The sequence below is a fragment of the Oryx dammah genome, unplaced genomic scaffold (assembly GCF_014754425.2).
Source record: "Oryx dammah isolate SB20612 unplaced genomic scaffold, SCBI_Odam_1.1 HiC_scaffold_14, whole genome shotgun sequence".
Classification (NCBI taxonomy): Eukaryota; Metazoa; Chordata; class Mammalia; order Artiodactyla; family Bovidae; genus Oryx; species Oryx dammah.
This window is the reverse complement of record NW_024070198.1, coordinates 38757022-38779595: the sequence shown is the minus strand read 5'-3', so window position 1 is coordinate 38779595 and position 22574 is coordinate 38757022. Positions and strand designations below refer to the sequence as shown.

The 22574-nt window shown below is 38.1% G+C and overlaps 2 protein-coding genes across 4 annotated transcripts in view; one reads left to right on the top strand and one right to left on the bottom strand.

The window, feature by feature from the left end:
* The window catches only part of LOC120873870 (minichromosome maintenance complex binding protein), a 37346-nt gene extending 21033 nt beyond the window's left edge, over window positions 1-16313 (top strand). Inside the window, exons 7-16 of one of the 2 annotated variants that reach the window (XM_040254872.1) lie at window positions 2444-2595; window positions 3990-4090; window positions 5166-5344; window positions 5663-5786; window positions 6987-7104; window positions 8677-8842; window positions 9779-9912; window positions 10818-10982; window positions 13720-13808; window positions 14429-16313. In XM_040254872.1, coding sequence (XP_040110806.1) covers window positions 2444-2595; window positions 3990-4090; window positions 5166-5344; window positions 5663-5786; window positions 6987-7104; window positions 8677-8842; window positions 9779-9912; window positions 10818-10982; window positions 13720-13808; window positions 14429-14555 — 1355 coding nt within the window. In that variant the 3' untranslated portion in view covers window positions 14556-16313. The remainder of the gene's footprint in view (window positions 1-2443; window positions 2596-3989; window positions 4091-5165; window positions 5345-5662; window positions 5787-6986; window positions 7105-8676; window positions 8843-9778; window positions 9913-10817; window positions 10983-13719; window positions 13809-14428) is intronic. The other variant, XM_040254873.1, reaches the window with a different exon arrangement.
* A 586-nt stretch (window positions 16314-16899) lies between these two features.
* INPP5F (inositol polyphosphate-5-phosphatase F) overlaps window positions 16900-22574 on the bottom strand; it is a 91451-nt gene continuing 85776 nt past the window's right edge. The window contains exons 17-20 of one of the 2 annotated variants that reach the window (XM_040254869.1): window positions 21985-22058; window positions 21410-21538; window positions 20755-20842; window positions 16900-19137 (exon numbers count right to left, since the gene is read on the bottom strand). In XM_040254869.1, the coding sequence (XP_040110803.1) occupies window positions 17982-19137; window positions 20755-20842; window positions 21410-21538; window positions 21985-22058 (1447 nt within the window). In that variant the 3' untranslated portion in view covers window positions 16900-17981. The remainder of the gene's footprint in view (window positions 19138-20754; window positions 20843-21409; window positions 21539-21984; window positions 22059-22574) is intronic. The other variant, XM_040254871.1, reaches the window with a different exon arrangement.

Genomic DNA, 22574 nt, shown 5'->3' with positions numbered 1-22574 from the left:
GTAACTGAGCAGTTAGGCTCACCTGGAAGAGACTCAGTCTGTGCTCTGTAACTGAGCAGTTAGGCTCACCTGGAAGAGACTCAGTCTGTGCTCTGTAACTGAGCAGTTAGGCGTCACTTGGAAGAAGCTGCTCTGCTGTCACGTGTTCAGAGTCTCAAGTTGGGAAGCTAGAAAAGGGCTTTTGTGTTTCTTCCTATTTATTTTTTATCTCAGCCTTTAAGTAATATGAAAGCATAGTAGTCTACCCTAAAAATGACTTATTTGTATCTGAAAACATCCTTTCTTATTTTCTTTTTGCTCTAATTTAGTAAGACTGAGCACATTGGAGGAAAAACATGAAGTTTTGGTACACTGGATTACTCATTCCTAAACTTTAAAGCAAATAACGCTTAGAATAGTTACAGTTCTGTTTGTTCTATTTAAGTAGGTTTGTAGTAGTTTATGTATTAAAATATTAATTAAAACATGAGTAATTCTGATTATACAAGGAAACCAAAAGTTGAAATTTTCTAAGATAATTTCAAAATTGGTGTATATCGTTATTGATTTGCCAATCACAGTTTTTATGAGCAGTGAATTCCTTCATATGGCAGGTAGATAAGTTTGTCTTTATTTCTCCTTTTATGTCCTGTCACTTCTCAAAGGCAGAGGAAGTAAAACAAATGAGTTAATTTAATCTGAAGAGTGGGTTGAGAGAGCAAATACAGCAATCAGTGGTAGATAGAGATTTACTACTGAGTTTCATTTAACCATATATTATTCTACTGTATAAGTTCATATTACTGTATGTCTTTAAGCTAAGGCATATTTTAATATTTTTAAAATTGGAATGTTTTATACCAAATATATGTGAATATAATAATATTCTTTCTTTTTCTCTGCTCACTCCCAGATGTTTATTAAAATTAATAGTGCATCATAACAATAACCTAAATACATATTAGAATCCAGGGCATATGGTAATTCTCTTCCTTAACATTTAAGCTATTGATGCTTCTATTTCTTGCCCATTTTGGTTGAATGTCATACTTCAGGGCTTTTGAATACATTTGAGTGCATTAGTTACGTGAAGTTTTACCTTGTTTGTGTCTTCCCTTGTGTTTCAAACAGTAAAGAATCTGCCTGCAATATGGGAAACCTGGTTTCAATGCCTGGGTTGGGACTATCCCCTGGAGAAGGGAATAGCAACCCACTCCAGTATTATTGCCAGGAGAATTCCACGGACAGAGGAGCCTTGAGGGCTACAGTTCATGGTGTCACAAAGAGTCGGACACAACTGAGCGACTACCATTTACCCTTGTTTGTTGGTTTCTAGGCAGCCTATCAGACTGTGTCGTGTATATATCTGTCTGTATTAAGCTGTTCTGGAGATAAGTGTAGATTCACATGCACTTACAAAAGGAAACTGTACAGAGGGATCCCCACATATCCTTGATGCAGTTTCAAGTGGGTCAGCATCTTATATAACTGTAACATCTTGTGTAATTATAGTAGAATATCATAACCAGGAAATGGATATTGATATGGTCCATAGACATTATTCAGAATTCACATTTCTACACGCGCTTATTTTTGTGCAGTTTCATCACATATGTAGATACATGTGACCACTACCACAGTCAGAATACAGAACAATTCATTATGTGGATCTCTTATGTTGCCCTTTTATAATCACATCTGCTTCCCTGCCTCCCCGCTGGCAACGACTAATTTGTTCTTCATCCCTATAATTTTGTCATTTATGAATGTTATATAAATGAAATCATACAGTGTATAGACTTTATAGATTAGCTTTTGTCGTTCAGCATAATTTCCTTGAGGTCTGTCCAAATTGTTGTTTTTATCAGTAGCTTATTCTTTTTATTGCTGAGCAGTATAGTGTGGTGTGGCAAGCTATATTTTAATTCTAACTAGTTACCAGTCCTAAATTGTAACAACTTTAGGGGTACAGGCTATCTTTAAATGATCTTTGAAGGCCCAACAATTAGTCTGACTCCTGGTACATAGTGGAAGTTAATAGTTGTTTAGTAAATAAGTTTATTGCTATGTGGTTTTATTCTGCTTAGTAAGTAGAAAGAAATCTATTCTACCAAAGTGTTTTTGTTGTCTGTAGACCCATATACTCACTGGGTCAAAAACGTTAAATAACCCTATTAAATATTAACTTTTAAAGTTACATCTAGGAGATTTGATGTGGGAGGGCAGGAGTTTGTTGCCGTTTTATTGCAGGGGAAGGTGATCACACTTCCAGATCTTCTTTGTTACCTTTATAGGTCAAAAGGACTTCTAATGTGTGTTACTTCCTTTAAAATGGAAACAACTTGAAGTTTGCAAGCTCAGAAATATATCATTTCAGTCAAACTCAAAAGGCTGTTGAGGAATGTTTTTTATCTCCAGGAATCCTTTGAAATGACGATGTGTAATGCTGTCCCTTTGAATTTAGGGAATGTTGGTGGTCTTCAATGGTGTGGCGAGCCAAAACGTTTAGAAACTGAAGCTTCTTCTGGACAGCAGCTGAGCTCCCTAAACTTCTCTTCTCCTTTTGATCTGAATTTTCCATTGCCAGGAGAGAAGGGTCCTGCATGCCTCGTGAAGGTAAGAAAGTCTTTGATGGCTCTGATGCTGACAAAGATGTGCTAAGTGTCTCAGAAATTAAAACAGAAAAGTCTTAGCATTTGTGTTAGTGAGCTTTCTCTTGCTGCTGTAACAAATTGCCACAAATTTAAGGGGCTTAAAATAACAAAATTTATCATCTTAGAGGCTTTAGGCCAGAAGTCCAGTGTGAATCTCACTGGGGATAAAATGAAAGTGGCTGCAAGACTGGTTCCTCTCTGAAGACTCCAGGGGGCAATCTCTCTTAGCCTTTTCCAGCTTCTAGAGGCTTGTGACCTCTTCCTGCATCTTCCAGGGCAGCAGTAATACAGCCAGCCCTCTGACCATTTTTTCATAGTCTCGTCTCCCTCTGGCCGTAGGTAGGAAGGATTCTCTAATTTTAAGGACATGAGTAATTAGATCGAGCCCACTCATGCCGTCCAGAGTAATCCCACCATCTTAAGGTCCTTTAATTTATATAAATCCCTTTTACATGTAACATATTCAAGGATTCCAGTGAGATGTGGATATGTGTATGGTGGGGAGGGGGTATTATTTTATCTACCACAGCATTGTCTTTATTTTTTTAAAAATGAATATTTCAAATAGAGGTGAAACAGCATTTAAATTAATATCTATATTCTTCCTGTATCATTTCTAACTTACTAATTTCTGCTTTATTTTCACCATACTTTCTTTTCTTATCAATTAGATTTAAAATAAGGTAGAAGAAAATCTGTTAACAGTTTGTTCCCCTGTCTTGCTCATTCTGGTTTTTTAATCGTGAGCAGTGAAAAGTGATACAAGTTTCAGAAACGATCAGTGAGAATTTCCATTCTTAGTTGTTATGGCTTTAAGTTAAATGGCACCTCAGCTGTGCAGCACAGGAACCAGAATTAGCCCATTTTTCCTTCTGTGCTTCTTTTAGCTCTCACCAGTAAGAGGCTGTGACAGTTTCTAACGTCCATCTTGATAGACGGCTTTGAAGGTTTGGCTCTTTATTGTGAGAAGCCTCATGGCCGTTTGAAGTCTGTGTCAGTCCTCCTAATACTGCATAGCTTATGAAGTCCAAAGTTAATAATACTCAGTTTTTCCCATCTCAGTGTAGATGGATTTTGAGATAGTTCATGTTTCTAGTTTTAGTTCATCCTTCGGGAAAAGCTTTTCTCTGAAGCAGTGGGAAAACAGACATTGGTCAGGAGTCCCATGTTTTAGTTGTTATTTGCTAACCAGCAAAATGGCTTCAGGTAAGAGCCTTACCCGCCTTGGTCTCCATTTATCAAATAAAGGAGATGCTGTGAGGTTCCTTTTCTTATTATTACTTCAAGGCTAATATCTTATATGCACTTTTTGACGTCATTGAGTCCTAACTGTGATTTTGTGTGGCCTCTTGTTAGGTCTATGAAGACTGGGATTGTTTTAAAGTAAACGATGTTCTTGAGTTATATGGCATACTCTCTGTGGATCCTGTGCTAAGTATACTGAATAATGATGAAAGGTGAGTCTCTTTTGAAATAATTTCAAACTTTGAGAAAAGTTGGAGGATGGTTATATAAAGAACTCCCTTTTCCCTTCATTCAGATTTACAGGTTGTTAACACTTAGGCTCCATCTGTTTTGTCATTTGTTTCTGCTTATTTTTATATATATACATTTTTATACATACGTAGTTTTTGGAAACACTTGAGAGTAAGTAGTGTATGTCATATCCTAAATCCTTGCAGTGTCTGTATTTCATATATAATCAGAGTGTAGCTACAAAGGTTTGGAAATTTGCCTTGAATACATAGTGCACTAACCATCGGCCACAGTACACTAACCATAGGCCACACTAACCATAAATTTCACCGAGTGTCTCAGTGCTGTTCTTTCTGAGTCTTCCTCTCGGTCCAGGATCCACAGGATCACTCATTGCGTTAACCTGGAGCAATCTCCAGCTCTTCGTTGTCCTTCAAGGCCTTGATACTTTTCTTTTCTTTTTTTTCCTGTCCTTCAATGTATTGACACTTTTTCTTGACACTATGAGAAAATTCACTTCTCATAGTATGGGGGCACCAAGGTTGAGACAGCAGCATTTAGCGAGGGCCCATTTCCTGGCTTGCAGATGGCTGTCTCCTTGCTGTGTCCTCACATGGCAGAGCAGACTCGCAACCCCGAAGGGTACAGACCAGCTACTCTGTAGGACGTCTGTCCATTTGGGTTTATCTGATGTCTCCTTGTGATTAGATTCCAGCTATGCATTTTGGGCAGAAAACTACAAAGTGATATATTCTTCTCAGTGCATCACGTCTGGAGGTACAGTGTCCACTTACTGGTGAAGTTCTTTTTGATCACTTTGTTACATTTGGTACACACGTGTACATACATATACCTTTATCATGATATGACGTGTGTAGGTAGCCTGAAATCTGTCATGTAACAGTTTACGAAGAGGAGGAGCATTTTTCTCTTCTCAGGAGAAGTCAGGTGGAACTGTCCTCGGCTTGAGTTCCCGTGTCATTTTCAGAGACGGATGTCACTTTTACGTGTGTGCAGCGGCCACCTCTGAGCTGAAGCTCTGTCGTCTCTCGGCAGGGATGCCTCTTCGCTGCTGGACCCGATGGAGTGCACGGACACGGCTGAGGAACAGAGGGTGCACAGTCCTCCTGCCTCCTTAGTGCCAAGAATCCACGTGGTCCTAGCCCAGAAGCTGCAGCACATCAACCCCTTACTGCCTGCTTGCCTTAACAAAGAGGAGAGCAAGACCTGTAAGTGTAAGTGTGACGCCTCGTGGCCCAGAGCCTCACCCGGCACGCGGGAGCTGCGTTCTGTGGAGCTGTCGCTCAGGTGCTCAGTGGTCACCATCGCTTTGCCCACTTTCCTTTGTGTTAATTCTCTTCATTAAAATGAGGGCCCTCCCAAAGGTATGCCGCTTGTCTTGTCTTGACAGTTGGCATCACTCACGGGACAGTGCTTGACATCCCTGCCAGTTGTCTGCTGATGTGCGCTGCTTTGTTGCATAGTTACTTTTTAGCCAGAGGCGCGCGAGGGCCTGGCGTGTCTACTGAATCTGGTCGCCCTTCTCTCTGCAGTTGTTTCTGGTTTCATGTCCGAATTGTCTCCAGTCAGAGCAGAGCTGCTTGGCTTCCTCACTCATGCCCTTCTGGGAGACAGCTTGGCCGCTGAGTACCTTATATTGCATCTCATCTCTACAGTGTAAGTGCTGTGTTCCTGGGAGTTGGGTGTTTTGTTGAGAGGGACAAAGAAGAGGAAGGTTTCTGAGATAATTTGTTTTGTTTATTAGGCTTCATCACCAGATGGTTTTTATTTGTTCAGTGCAACAGCTGTTACACCTAATCTCAGATATTCCTTTTTTCAGCTTTTCTCAGGGTCACGTGTAGCATTTTGATTGTATCTCCTTAAATATAAGAGCTAAAACTAGGTATAGAACCTAGCTGATGAATAAAATAAGCTGTCTTGTCATTTTTGCAGTCTATAAGTCCCCTATTTATACATCCTGAGGCTCTATGTCTACAGTCTGCGAGGCCACTGGGTGCACATCTCACTTGCGCGTGGACGTGAGCCCCTCTTCCTCTTACCTCGCTAGAGCTCTTTGTTTTCCGATTTCAAAGTAATGTGTGTGCCTTCAGTAAGCTACGGCATAAAGAAGAAAGCAGAAACTGTCTGTAATCGCACCACTTAGAGATGGTATCAGTTAACAGACCTTGGTAGCTGATGATATCAGCTTTTTTTGTTTCCATGTGTATACCTCCCTACTTGGGTCTCAGTTGTACTCTTGGGTCTAGTTGTACTCAGTTGCTTTTATCATTAATAAATATTAAACATTCTCCCATCATAATTCTCCATGAGCCTTTTAATGGCTGTACAGTATATTTCATTATAGACAGTTGTACTTTTCCCCTAAATGTTAGGCTTCCCTAGTTTTTCTCTGTTTAAATAACTCTGTAGTAAACATGTTTGTCCTAATAAATCTTTCCTCAGGTAGGATTTGAGACAGTAGTACGTAATGGTTGAATGCATAGATGCTGGAACCAAATTGGCTGTGTTCAAGTCCAGCTCTACCACTTCATGGCTGTATGAATGTCGGCATATTATTTAAAATGCCTCAGATTTCTCATCTGTAAAATGAAAATAATATTACCTACGTCAGAATGTTTGGGAATTAAATGATAAAAGTACTTAGAACAGTACCTGGCACGTGGTAGAAGAACAGTACCAGCACTAAGTATTGGCTGTTACTTTTGTTATTGTTTCTGTTTTTTAAAAAAGCTGATGAGAGTAATCTGCTTTATTTTTAATGACAGTATTAAGCTAATTTTTCTTTGTTTGCCTTTTGATGGAGATCAGGAAATCACCTGAGTGTCTTATTGGTTCATACCTTTTTTTTTTTCCTAGATATACAAGAAGAGATGTTCTTCCACTAGGAAAATTTACGGTTAACTTGAGTGGTTGTCCACGGAATAGTACCTTCACGGAACACTTATATCGAATTATTCAACATCTGGTTCCAGCAGTAAGATCAATATAAACACGTGTTATAAACCTAAGTACACTTTAAAAGTCCATCTAATGGTCTTTCATTCAACCCAAATACTTAACTTTGAGATTTTAATAGATCTCATTAAGGGGAAACAAAGCCTGCCTGGTTTCATACTGTAAACTGTACTTACCTCTAAACATTTCACTTTTCCTTTGTTGCCTTAGCATGAATTTCTTTGAATAACAGTTAATACAACTGTAGTAATTCCTTTAACATTGTACTCTCCTTTGATGCCAGTTCGTTTGTACAATTCGGTATCCTTTGTATGCTTTAAGATTTTAAATGTCAATTAACTCTAAATTGTAGGAGCATAATTCTTTTTAGTTGAGGAAATAACTTTATCTCTGCTGCCCAAGTTTAATTCCTGTTTGAAAGTCAAGCTACCTTTATTTGCCAGAGCATCTGGAATGAAGTGTTTGTGTGGTGGTAAGATCTTAGGGGAATAGCTTCTGATTAGTTGTGTGCCTGGCAATGCTGATCACACCTTACTTTGGAAATTTAAAAGATTGAAGTAGATCATTCGTTTAAGCAGTGTTTATTCAGTGTCTTCTGGGCCCTTAAGAGACACAGCAATAGACCAGATAGACCAGCGTTCCTCACTCTCCGTGACTTACTTTACACTCTTAAAAAATCATTGAGGACTCGAGAAATTGTTTGTGTGGATTGTTTGTATCCTCAACTTACCATGTTAGAAATTAAAACATACTAAGATAGTCATTGAAAACAAATCAATTATGTATGAACATAAGTAAAATTGCAAAAATAGCTATTTTTTCCAAACAAAAAAAATATCAGTGATAAAAGTGACATTGTTTTAAATTGTTGCCAGTCTCTGTAATGTCTGGATTAGTAGACAGCTGGATTGGCTTATCTGTTTCTGCATTCAGTCTATCGTAACATGATGTTTGACTGAAGTATATGAAGGAAAGCTAGCCTCACACAGATGAAAACGTAGTTGGCGAAGGAAGGACTGTGTCAACAGCCTTTTCAGGTAACTGTGGATGTTCTTTTTGGATGTTCTGATACTGAACGAAAACCTGTCCATGTGGTATTTTCTTCAAAAAGAGTTGCGAGTGTGAAATCTGAGACCTCATCAGTGAGCTTTTTATGCTCTGCTGTCATAAATTCGCTGGTCTCTCTTGCACACTGAATGGATCCTTTATCCGGGATTTTGACCTCATGGGACCCCATAAACGGGTCTTAGCAAGCTTCTGGTGATATCTTTTTTTTTAAGCCTCTGTGTATTTGAGATACATATACCAATATATATCTCAGTTGTCTATGATTTGTTTCTGGTTCACTAGTAAAATAAAAACTATTCTCCAGGAATACTGAACAGGACAGTTGAGAATAAACCAGCTCATAGAATCAGAGAAATTCTTACTTAGGATGTAGAAATTTTTGTTTCTGAGAGCTCCAGAAACCATGAGCCTACTCCCTTAAAAATTGATAAGATCTTTCTCTCCTTATAAAAGGTAGTGTTTAACTCCAAATACATGTTTTCTTAAAAGAGTTAAACTTGCTAATTAGGAAATTTCTCTGCAGTCTTTTCGTCTACAGATGACTATAGAGAACATGAACCATTTGAAGTTCATTCCCCACAAAGACTATGCAGCCAATCGCTTGGTCAGCGGGCTCCTGCAGCTGCCCAGCAACACTTCGCTTGTAATTGACGAGACTCTCCTGGAGCAGGGACAGCTGGACTCACCAGGTGTGTGCACCGACGTTTCCCCACCATTTCTAAGTCCCAGTGACGCCAGGCTGGGTAATGGTTTTCTAAAAATATAACCGTGAACAAGGACAGATTCACACTTCACAGATATTTAAGATAAAGGCTTGCTCTGTGAATTTAGGTAAAGCTTATATGGTAAACAAATAAGTTGTGTACATCAGCTGTGTTTTATGATGGTATGAAAATTTTACCATGATAGAAGTAAGAGATACAGCTTTTTAAAGGTTGCAAGGCAGGAGGCTTTGCCTTTAGTCCTATATTATCTGAAAAGAAAAGTTGTAGAAAAGACCTAATAAAACATTTTTTTACCAACCAATGTGATTAAACTTTTTTCCCAAAGAATCAAAATATTTAGAAGATCAAATGGCTTGAACTAAATGTTGTGAAACATGTTATGAAATTATAAGAAAGCAGATTGCTTTACCTGTGCTCAAATGAGAATGCAGAAGACACTTTGCTAGTAATCAGTTCAAGAGGTAAAGGTAGAAAAAGCAGTGTTAGACTGGGTAGAATTATGGCAAAAATGATGATAAATTCGTTAAAATTCAGTAACCTCATCTCTGTATAAAAACTGTTTTCGTCCTGCCAGATTATTTTAGCCCTGTGGACACATCACATACAAAGTAATCTTACTTTTTTGGGAATTATTTTCTGTCTAATTGCACACCAGATGCTTGAGGTAGTAAATTTTGGGTGGGTGGGTAGGGAATCTTGGCTCCAGAAATATGTTTTATCTATCTTGACAAATATTGTCTCTGAACCCTCTTAGTTAATGGTCATTTAGAAAATTGGACAGTTCCTCTCATATTTTTTAAAGCAGTAGAAATCTCATGTCTTATTATCAATGTCAGCAAAACTAATTTGGTTAAGTAATTAAAATCAAGCGACTGAAAAATTACTTTCTTGCTTTTGTAGGTGTTCATAATGTGACTGCCCTGAGCAACCTAATAACTTGGCAGAAGGTGGATTATGACTTCAGCTACCACCAGATGGAATTTCCCTGCAACATTAATGTTTTTATTACTTCAGAGGGGAGATCGCTCCTGCCGGTACGAAGGGTCATTTTGAAGTGGAGGGCAGATACTAGAAAGAGATCTGGACTTTTGCTTTGTTTCTTGGCACTGCTTATTTTTAATAAGTTAAACTTGTTTCAGAATTGTGGCTGGCTGCTGATTATTAATGAGGAAATTGAATATTTTGGTTCTCTGAGATGAATACCTCGTATCTATAAAGAAAATCACAAGGCAAGGAAAGAAAGCTGTTGGCGGCAGAAACCCCCACACGTGGGGAGAGAAAGTAGAAATTGTCTGTAAATTGCCTGATTAACATCCAGACCTTGGTTCTTGTTGCCTCTGTTCCACTGTCTTCTGCGAATCTTTCGTGAGAAATATTTGAGAATTCGCTTTAGAATGTTTCTAATCAGCCTGGTTACTTCAGTGCTTCATGGAAGAGCACCTTTACTTCTGAGTCTTTTAATGATGAGAAATATACCCAGTTGCTTGAAAGACATCTAGTTGCTCTGTATAATATGCTCACTCGTGATGTATGAGGACTGCCTGTGAATGGGAACGAGGTGGCCCAGTGGTGAGTTTCTGTAGTGAAAGTGTGATTTGCTTTATGTCTAGAAATCCAGTTTAGTAAGATACAGAGTACATATTCCATGATGAAGGAAACATCTAAAACATTTTAATTTGCCACTTTGTAGAGATGCACTCTCTTTCTATATGCTTACTGATACCACTGAGGAAACATAAGTAACCAAGAAAGGGCTAGCTTTGGTAATTATTGCTGGGTAGTTACAGTTCACATAAATTAATATTAAAAAGTGACCTCCCCCTAATAATAAATCATATTTCCTATTTCCCTCAGGGGTCTGATAGAGCTGAAGCATCCCCTAGAAATTTTGGTTTAATTTGGGAACTTGGAAAATACTGTGCACTGTTCCTCTTTTCAGGCAGACTGCCAGATCCACTTACAGCCACAGCTAATGCCACCAAACATGGAGGAGCACATGAACAGCCTTCTCTCAGCCGTGCTGCCCTCTGTGCTGAATAAATTCCGCATCTATCTGACCCTTTTGAGGTTCCTGGATTATAGCATCTCTGATGAAATAACCAAGGTGTGTTTAGCTTTAAACCAAAGGATTTCTCTGTGTTGAATTGGAATAATCCATTTACATTTGCTGTAATTACCGATGAGGTAATTTTGCTATTTGTTTTCTGTGTTACATAATGTCTTTTGTTCTTCTGTTAATGTCTTTTGTTTCAAATAGATATTACTAATGTACAACTTTAATTTTTTCTTCTATGACACAAATTTTTTTTCGTTAGTCGTTGCCTTGGGAGCTATATTAACATCTTAATTATGATTATCTGGAATTAATTTTAGGATTAATGCTGGTTTACTTATAATAGTATGCAAAAGCTTTGCTCCTTCATAATTCCATTTCTTCCTTTGTGCTTTATTATCATTCAGATTACATCTTTATATTGTATGTCTGTCAACACGTTTATGATTATTGCTTTATGCAGTTGTCTTTAAAGACATTTATACTACCTTTTCAATTTACCTGTGTGGATACCCTTAGCAGTGATCTTCACATGGATCCAAGTTACTTTCACTTCAGCCTGGAGAACTGTCTTATTTCTCAGGGTTATTTTGTAAGGGAGATCTGTTTGTGACAAATTCTGAGTTTTTGCTTATCTGGGAATGTCTTAATTTCTCCTTAATTTTTGAAAGTCGACCAATTTTGCTTGGTGTGGAATTCTTAGTTCTTGGGCTTGTTCTTTCAGCACTGTGAGGAAGTCCTCCAGCTGCCTTTTGGACTTTGTGATAAGAAGTGAGTTTCCAGTGAGAGGATTCTTTGTACATTAGTGAGTCATTTTTCTCTTGTCCTTTCAGGATTCTCTCTGGCTCTTGACAGTTGAACTGTGATGTGTCTAGATGCGGATCTCTGAGTTTATCCTACTTGCAGTTTATTGAGTTTCTTGGATAAGCAGATTAATGCATACTTTGGGGAAGTTTTCAAGACATTTGGTACATTTTTGACCATTATTTAAGGTTTCTTCCTGCCCCTTTCTCCCTCCTCCCTGGCATTCCCAGATGTGTGTGTGGTACACTTGATGGGTCCCACAGGTCTTTGAGGCTCTGTTCAGATAATCTTGGTCAGCCTGTCCACAGATTTTCTGAATCTTCTGCCAGTTAAATTCTGCTGTTAAGCCTTTCAAGTGAATTTTTAATTTAAGGTGTATTTTCAACTTCAGAATATGTTTTAAGTAATTTCTCTTTATCAGTATTTTCTATTTGATATCGTTCTCTTGCTTTCAGTTCTTCATTCCTGTTTCCCTTCAGTTCTCTGAATATATTTAAAACAGCTGATTTCAGGTCTTTGTATAGTAACTCCAATGTTTAGGTTTCCTCAAGGACTTCTTATTTTCCCATGAAGCGGGCCAGGCACTCTTGTTTCTCTGCAGGTCTTCCAGCTTTTGTGTTGGACGCCTGGTGCTTTAAATAATAGAATCTGGCGCCTCTGCTCTGGCAGATTCTCCCCTCCCTCAGGGTTTGTTGTTGCTGTTGCTGTTTGTTGTTTAGTGACTTTTCTGAATTGATTTCTAAAAGTCTGTATTCTTAGTTGTGTGGGGGCACAGAAGTCTCCCTCAGTTAGTTCAGTGGTCAGTGATTGGAGAGAAATTTAATTTCCTTAGATGCTTGCAAGTAGTCTCCCACTATAAGCCAGGGGACTCTGTGTCCATGGTGGGGCAAATCTTCGGCACTCAGCCATGCAGGTTACAACTCTGCCCTAGCCTTTGCCTTCTGCTCGCACAGAGCCTCAAGGTTGTTGAGGAGTGAGAGCTTATGGCCTGCCTGCTCAGGCTCAGATCTCCTGAGCACGTGCACAGCCCTGTGCATGTGTGTGGCCTTCTAAATTCCTGGTGAATATATGGACATTTCATTCCTAGATTTTCTTTTTAATGGTTTAGGTTAGCCTGCTGTTTGCCCCATCTACTCATCCAGGGTCTGGGGCAGCTGAGGTGGTTGATAATTGCTTCTGATTGTTTCTGATAAACACTCAGTGGGGAGTGGGCTGGGGGGAGACAAGCTGTTCACACTGAACAAGCTCCCAGTCAGGTAAAGTAAAGATAGCAAGACAGTAAAGCAATTATTCTTTAATTTAAAAAAAAAGAAAAGACAGCCTTGCGAATGTGTTGTTCTGAGGAACCACCAGGCAGTCAGGTAATGACAGTTCTCTGGGAATGGTGCTTTGACAGAGCTCCAGCCCCACCAGCCTCTCCAGTGGTTGCCAGACTGTTTTCATGGCTGCTTGGAGATGGGGAAGGGAATAGGCCAAATTTAAATACCTCAAAGCACAATGTTCTTTTGTCTTTCTTGGAGAAAATGCTCCCCAGTTTGTTTCAGAGATCTGGTTAATTTCCAGTATTAAAGGAGCTGATTGTGATAATTTTTGCCAGTGTTCTTGTTCTCTTTAATGGTGGGGGAGTTTTCAGAGGTCCTGAGTTGGCCAATTTTGCTGACATTTCTCTTCCCTGTATTTAAAGGCATCATGTTTTGCTATGAGAATTGCTGGTTTGTGTCTGTCTGTCTGACCTCAAATGAGTCTTGAGTTTTTTTATTTTGTTTCCAGTACACTCCTCAGTGGTATAATTTAGGTGTAAAGTTTGGTTTTGGTCCTTTTACCCATACTGTCTCATTTGTCCAAGGTGCAGGGCTGACCTCATTTTCGCATTGGGCAAGGACCATCTTACTTTAGCTTGGTAAAGAATCCTTTTCCCTACAAAATGCAAATATAATTTCCTCATAAGGAATAACTTCAGAGTTCATTTACTGTTTTGATAAAGGCAGTTGAAGATGACTTTGTGGAGATGCGCAAGAATGATCCTCAGAGCATCACTGCCGACGATCTCCACCAGTTACTCATCGTAGCTCGGTGAGTAAGTCCCTGTCCACCGTTGCCTTTTCAGCGACCTGTGGCTAACTCTCCTTATTTAGGATAACTGAGGCAGACTTAAAAAAATGGAAATGAACTGTTCCCTTCTAAAAACCCCCTTGTGAAATGGCTCACGGAGGGGGAATTACATTTGGCCAGAGATCACTTCAGTGGATAAGGCATGCTCCTTGTTCTCCTCTCAAAGGGAAGAAAGTGAAAATATTAGTCACGCAGTTGTGTCCGACTCTTTGCAACTCTGTGGACTGTAGCCCGCCAGGCTCCTCTATCCATGGAATTCTCCAGTCAAGAATACTGGAGTGGGTAGCCACTCACTTCTCCAGAGGATCTTCCTGACCCACGGATCGAACCCCAGTCTCCTGCATTGCAGGCAGATTCTTCACCAGCTGAGCCACCAGGGAAGCCCCACTCAGAGGGAATCACCCTCCAAATCCTACTCTGAAAGGATTCCTCTGTAGAAGTCTTAATTTGGCTCTTGAGCGGGGTAGCTACCAGATGGTCTTGTCTCCCACAACATTTTTTTAAAAACTTCTAAACCAATTTTTTTTTTTAAGGCCTTATTCTAGGTCTAGAGTCTAATTTGTTTCTGTATTTCAAACCAGGTTTCTGTCTCTCAGTGCCGGTCAGACAACGCTGTCAAGAGAACGATGGCTAAGAGCCAAGCAGCTAGAGTCTTTAAGAAGAGCCAGGCTTCAACAGCAGAAATGTGTCAATGGAAATGAACTTTAAAGGTCTGATATCTATAAAGAGTAATGGGCAAATTCTAGCCACATTATTGTAAAATTCAAATATCATTTATATCACATTGTTTTGTAGATAATTTGTATCAAAGAAACCGATGACTTTTCCTGAAATCAAGCCTGGTAACATCTAAAGTTTATATAATATTCAGTAAGGGCTTTTACCTTACTGATTTTATGGAGCTTTTGAATTTTGTTTTATAACTATATAAATTAGTAACAATGTACAAAAATGTATTTGATATTAAAAATTTAATATTGATAATGTTGCTGATATACCATTTCCTTAGTTTCCTTAGCATCAGCTAAGTCATAGGCCAGACTCTGTTGAAATAAAAAATGTGAGCATCATTTGAAGAAAACTGTTGCAGTTCCAAAGTCAAAGGAATTGTTCACTTCAGATTTTTGTCTCTCCAGTGGACAGTGGGTCTGAATATGTATAGTGGTCCAAGTTTGGGGAATGGAGCATACTTGCCACTAATTCACCTATGTCGTATCATTTCCCAGACATTGGACCACACCTTTTTTCCATTTATTTAATAGTTGTTAACAACATGCAAAGCAAGTCTTTAAATGGCAGTGGTTCCCAGACTTTTGGGTTTCATGGACCAGTAATATTTCCAAAAATTGTGGGGGATTGAGAGTTGCCAATTTATTTTGCCAAGTAATCTGAAAGAAGTCACTGCATTATCACCTTTTTTTCCCCCATAAAAGAACAGTCTCAGAACAAGAGAGAGTCCTTTAAATGGAATAAATGTAGCTTTTTTGGAAGGAAAAAAAAAACCCGCTATATTGTCCTTATTTTTCTCATTTCACTCCAGTGCATTTGGGAACCACTGTTTATGGGACTCACTTAAAGGGAATGCTGCCTGCCCTGTGAAGTTGTTTTGCCCAAAGAGGAAGAGAATAAAATAATTTAACTTTTTAAAAAATGCCTTCTTCAGAAAAAAAATTTGTTTTTATTCTTTTCCTAATAAATGTCATTTAGTTGCTTTGATGATTACCTTGCATTTTGAACTTATGTTTATCCATTAGTTCCAGATGTATTAGATCAACTAACACTATCTGCTAGTCCAAGAATGCCCTGATAAGATTGTATATAGGTAGGTTATCACCAAATTACAGTTTTAACAAATTTTTAAAGGAACAAAAATATTATCCTTAGCTAGAAAACAAATTGATACAGCATAGTAGTATAATTGTGGCATCGAGAATCTTTGGAAAGGTTAGAACATTACTTTTTTACACTACCACTGGTTACATATAAAAATTAGTTTCTTCAGTCAGTAACATAGAAACATTAGAGATCAGTTAAATGATTATTTAAATTTGGCATCCCCCTGGCCCCGAGGCCTAAACGAAGAAAACAGGGTCCGCCTTGAAAATGGAGCAATCTACTATGCCTCATGAACTGAAGTGGAAAGTATTAGTTCTTTAACTTTTCCTAAACTCAAATCTATTTTTATAAACTAATGTAAATAATCTGTTTATACTTAGAATTCTAACTGGTTTTCATTTTTACAACTGGTAGACTAGACTTTCCTTAAACTTTTAGAAGTAAAACAAAGGCTCAACTGGATTTGTGAGAATAAACTTCAACAGAGTAGATTAGTTACTATGTGTTTACTGTGCCAATGTGGATTGTAATTTACCAAAGAGAAGTACATAATTTGCCTGGTCTTACAGAAAAGTTCCCTTGAAAGGAAAACCCTCTTTCAAATAAATAAAACTTAGCAAATTACTAGTACTTTGGGCTGTTTTTCATGAATTATGAGACTCACCCCATGTGATCTTCTGTGTGGAAAATCATTACCAGAGATAAACTTCAGTATGAGATGATATAGCATGGTGTCCCTCCTCTGAGGGCCCACTCAGGTAAGAGATTGGTACTCTGGCCTTCAGAAGTCCTTTTCTCCATGGGGACAATTTGTTGATCTAATGCGATAGTAACCCGATTTGAAATACTGGGAAAATGAATAGGCATCTGTATTACCCTCACTGGATTTAAACATCACCTCCTTCATTTTAGTTTTCAAAAATCTCTGTGGAATTAATTTCCTTGGAGCTTAAAATACATTTTTATCACCTGACCTTATTTTCTCTGATGTTGTAGGACACCTTAATAGTTTCAAAAAAAGATGGTAAGGAGTACATGTTCAGTTTTGATGTTTAGTTTTTAAAATCATGATAACACTTTAAGAATGAAGTATTTGGAAAGGCTGGGACCGAGAGTTTCAGTTATAGCTAACTTACTAACCTCTGCTTCTGAATTCTTCAGTCTGACTTAAATCCTTATCTTCAAAATGTTATTCAAGGAATTCTCATACACATTGTCACTTTAAATTATGATATTTTATTTTAAATAGTCACATCTGACACTTCAAAAAAAGATACCACTAATAAATAACAAAAGTGGAAATACTTATCAAAGTTACAGCAGACATAATGTTTAGCTGAGAATCACTTCAACAGAGTAAGGCTCTAAAGATACCAGACAAACCAATACTTGTTTGGAATAAGATGTGCAACTTTCTTACTGTATGGGCTTACAGACAAGGCCCTGGTTCCATGTGGTCGACGTTACAGTCATGCTTCAGGCTAAAATTTTCAGCAGTTTTGAGAGCCTATACAAGATATTATGGACTGCACCTTGCAAAAAGTTACAACTTGAAAACTTCAAGCTTTACTAGTATCCAATGTATATATTTTTAACATTTCTGAAGAGAGAACAAAATTGATAGGTGCTGGTAATCACATCTGATATCTCAGGTTTCATGGCAGACAGGTCTTAATGCTCTTAGACTTTGGGGTGTACAAGGTAGGTATATTTTAAATTTATTTAAGTAGAATGTGGGGAAAATTAGGATCAAATGGGCATACATTCCTCAATTCCAGTGCCATTAGCCCTAACTCTGTAGGGAATGGTTAAGCCATCAAAAATTAAACCAATAGTTTTTACATTAAAATGTTTCTCCACACTAGTCACTAAACTAAGAATTTAACTTGTAGAGGTTAACACACAGAAATGAGCTGACAGAACAGGAACAATTATGAACAATGCTACTCATCTAAAAGGATCCCTGTCCACCCTTTGAGTCTACTTCATACATCCTACCCACCCACCCCACTCCAAAAGTTTTCATATTATTATGTCCCAAAGTAATCTAGTCCTGAATTACTTTGTGAAGAGACAAACTGCTCTGTAGTGTATAAGCTACTTAGGTCCTATTCTAGGATGATGCACTTCCATTGTCCTAGCTCTCAAATTTGGAAATCTGCTCAGGTTCAGTCTTTTAAAACCTTTCCAAATTAACGTGATTAGAATTTGTGATCCCTAGATCTGTGTCACACTGCTCTGTGACACCTTTTTTTGAGGGGGTTAAATAAAAGCCACAGGATTCTATGTGACTAAAAACTAAATCTGAATTATTCGTGTCTGGCATTGTGTAAACATATTTTTAAGTTCATTTTGCTGGACTTCATTAACTACTTCAGGATCTGCAGGGCTCTTCTGAACCTTTGCCACTGCAAAGTTTATCCCCTGGGTTAACCCAGCCTGGGTAATGTTAGCAACCTGGACCATAGAACTTCGAATCTTTGCAAAAGGAGAGACTGCTCTGCTGCTACAGCTCTCTGAAGGAGAAGGAGTTACATGAAGCCCTCTCTCAAGTTCAAGCGTGCCAGATTCAGAGCCGGGGGTCTTTTGAGATACAACTGAATGCACTGGTTCAACTGACAAAAACTGTGGGCCTGCTGCAGGAAAAGACACGTCTAATTGAGAAGGTCGAGAAGGTAGCTGTTCCGTCGATTCAAACTGAGTTTCTTCACTAGAAACTTGATTGGTCATTTGATTTCCTTCCTCACTAGCCTGCTGAGAAACAGGGCTGGTTTCTGATGGCTGGGTCATTTTGTTTTGTGCATCTTGAACAAATTTGTGGCAGTAAATATCCACAGGCTTAGCAAAGCCAGTCAATGTGTTTATGTTGTCAGCAGAAGGACTTTTCTTCAAAGAAGACTCGTGGCCTTTTCCAAGCCCACTGTCATGAGCAATAGTAACCTCTGAAGGAACATGAATGCTGATATCAGTGCTGCTAATAGACTGGGATCGACTGCCTAACCGAGGTGCTGAAGCAATAATACCACAACTAGGAAGAACATAGTCTATTGGCCCTACATTCTCTAAAGAGTTAGTTAGCTGCCTGTCTTCATCAGACTTGGAATTTGTAAGAAATTCATCAGAGTGATACGAGTCATTATCTGAAGAGATTTCCCCTTCTGACTCTGCCTGGGCTTTATTTTCCATCACACTTGTGTTTTCCATGGTTTCAAGACTACTATCTGATTTCCAAAGGTTTACTTTTAAGTTTGGTTTTAGAAAGTTAACTTTCATTTCAGGTTTTGTGAAGTTTCCTAGCTTTCGTAGATTGCCAATGTTTACATTGGATTTGGTCTGTTTCACTTTTTGATTTAGAGATGAAAATTTGCTCATTAAAAATTTTTTTCCCTGGGCCAGAGAGCCTTGGTTTTGAGATCTGATGCCAATGATGTCTTCATGAGGTTTACTGCTCTTCCTACAGATTAGAAAAGAAAAAAGTTAATTTCCCATGGAATCCAATATGACAGTTCCAATTATTAATGTAAGTAAAAACTCAAGTTGGCCTCAATTCCTTAAAAGTAGCATACTGCTTAATGACAAATCTAGATAACTCCTTTGACTTGATGCTAGAGCATTAATGTCCAATACAAACATGTGGGCTAAATACAATTTTATATACAAAAATTTGTCATTTCAACACATAATTAGTATTAAGAGATGATTGATCAGATATTTTCATCTTTCTCAAACTTAAGTCTTTGAAACAACTAATGAACAAGTATTTTATACGTAACAGGGCAGCAGAAGCCTTTGTTAAGTGACACTGATGAGTCACCTGCAGGCATTGAGAGGGAAGAGGTGCCACGCTATGTGACTTTAACCCCAGGTCCAGCAAGCAGGCCGCAGACATCTCCCGAGTGAGCAGTCTTCTCTCTCAAGCCGCCCACATTGGGTATTTAAGAACCACCCTGGAGGAACACTACCTCCACAGTATCTATCCCACCTCCTGAAGCTCTTCACAGTAATTAGATGAGTTATGTTCTCTTGGACCAGACCTTTTGTCTTTACAACTCATCATCACTTGTGATGGCACACTTCCTTCAACTGTTCTCCCTGGCATTCAGAGAGGAGGGGAGGCAGAGAAGCCTAATGGTAGCCTCAACCTCTGTTTTTGCATTATTCTGAGAATCTGTTTCCCCAAAAACCTCACACCCCAAAATTCGAACTATTCACACTTCAAAACAGCCATATGTGGTGACTCACTACAATCTGGGGGAGCACAGATCCACTACACCCACGATCTAAACCACCAGCAAAGGAGACACTGACTATAAATGGATATTTACAGCATTTTAACTAAAGCTGGTCTATACACATTGCACTTTGGTTGAATTCAGGCAGAGAAGAGGGGAAGGAGCTCCATTTCTTTATGCTTCCTGTGGGTTATCTGAATTTATTTGAGAAGACTTGGGACATGTAACATAAATAATTTGTGTTTTCTCCTTAGCCAGCCCTCCAGGTTGCTAAAAATGAGAAAAAAGGCAGTCACCGCACATCTCAGTACACGTGTTCAACACTTGGTCATACAGGATCACTGGTCATGAGAATATTTCATAAAAATTATGTTAAAAGAGTTATTGAATACAGTACTGCTTTTTTTTTAAAGCTACTGAAATAATTATTTCTAACTTTTATCTAGATGACCAGATGGTCCTCCTTTCTAGTGGAATCTGGACCTTAAAACCTGCTTATGAGATGGAAAAACCACAAATTTAAAATATAAAATAATTTGTTTATAGACTTTCTTTTCCCAAATTAACGTAGTGTTTAAAATATACTGGCTGATTATTTTCTCTAAAATGTTATTTAAATGTGAATGCTCCCTCTCAGGAGTTTTAAAACATATCATCACTTGTGGCCATAATTTAAACAAAATTATTACTTTTTGATCCATTATGATCCTTCCCCCTCTAAATTAATCAACACAGTATCATAATGTGATTTCTCTTCTTTTTGCAGATACTTGAAAAGAAGCAAAACTTTAATTTTCTCTGTAGAATAAAGACACTTCTGTGCAAAGTGGTATACTTACCTCTCAAGCTTTTTCTCTATTATAGGTACGTCTAATCCCATGGCTTGCTTGGTGATCTGCAGCATCTCCGCAATGCACTGAAGCGTATCTGAAACCCAAATGTAATTGCTTGCCACTTTAGCAAAAACATATAAAAACTAGCAGTTCTAACTCAGAACTCAAAATGGGATTTTTAATCTTATAATAAAAGCTTGTTATAATTTACAAAAACATACTACTTCACTCCCCTAATTCAAAATGTTCTAAAATGTTAACAGAAAACTAAATGAACAACAAAAGAACCAAATCAATTGGAATTAAAAGTTTATTTGGAAACTCTAATCTGTCCAAACACTGTGCCAGATACTGAGACAACAGGCACGAACAAGACAGGCGTTGTTCTGACTATTACCCATGAGACGCGTATGTAGTACGAAAAGCCATCACACTCAAATGCCCAAGCACACTGAGCGTTCCCGTAATATATTTCCTTGCCCAAACTGTCTAATCAATTTGTGTCCCTGCACTGCCGGGAACAAAGTTGCTATTTCAAGATCTCAAATCACAAAGGTATTTTTCCTGATCACTCACTTGTATAATGGTATGTGCAGTCCCGAGCTGCACTTGGGCTTATAAAAGCAGATAAGCTGTAACTGAATACTTTCACCTCTCTTACCTTTCCCATCCTCTTCCGGGTTGCGCATTACAGCTCTCAGTGTGTGGAAATAGCCACTTGCTTCTTTATATCTGTAGTGCAATCGCATGCAGGAGAACTTTGGCTTACCAAAAAGAGTGGGTTCAGGACCTAATGACCCAAATGAATATATGTTAATCTTTCACATAACATTATCTTTCTTCTGTATCTTCAAAATACTGATATTTTGATATTATCCAAAATACTTCAAAATATTGATGATTGATTCATCAGTCATTTAGCACTTTTTTTCATCTGAATAAGCACACACGCTTATCATGATGACTTGGTCTAATAAGACTATAAATAAAAATTCTTTAGTCTCAAATATTTAAACTTTCTAGACCCCAGGCTTAATCTTCACAGGACAAGTAATGAAAGAAACAATTAATGACTATATCCACCACTCATCTCTAAAATATAGAAGGGAATCTTAAGAAATAGACTACTTTCTGATTCCAGTAAGATGTTATTATACCAATTGCTTAAATAACAACCCACTCTTGGAAGAAACAGTATTTGCTTTCTAGGACCTGGTTAGTATCTTAAAAATTTACCTATTTCTATTTTTTCCAGGTCTTCAAGACTTAGTCGTTGATACTGGTTTACTTTGTCAACTTCATCATCATAACTAGACAGAGGGAAAGGGAGTAAGAGGATTAAAATCAAAAGCATATTTGGCTGGTCAGCTGAGGCATAATAGCAACAACCATTATGCAGGGAAAGTCTTCCACAACACAATACATTCTGGGGTAAAGAGTTAAATATTTTAAAAACTAGATGAAATTTTATTTATATATAGTTCAATAGCTAAATGAAAATCAGTTTATAGATCTTACACTAAAGGAAATTACAAAGGAAAATTAAATTCAGTTTTACAAACGCTCTTACAAAAACTAAACCAACAAGCCTAAAACTTAACCTAAAAGGAAAGCAAAACACATACTGAAGCTATGTATTCCTGATTTGGCAGATAAATCTGATATCCAAAATAAAAAATGATCAGTGCCAATAGGCACCTTTTGGCCAAGGACTGAAAAATGACAGTTCATACCAGACCAAAAAGAAAGTGACTGTGTATTTGAAAAAAATAATTCTGGTTAAGGCTATGAGGAAGTACTTGCATTTATGCTAGTGGCATTGTTAA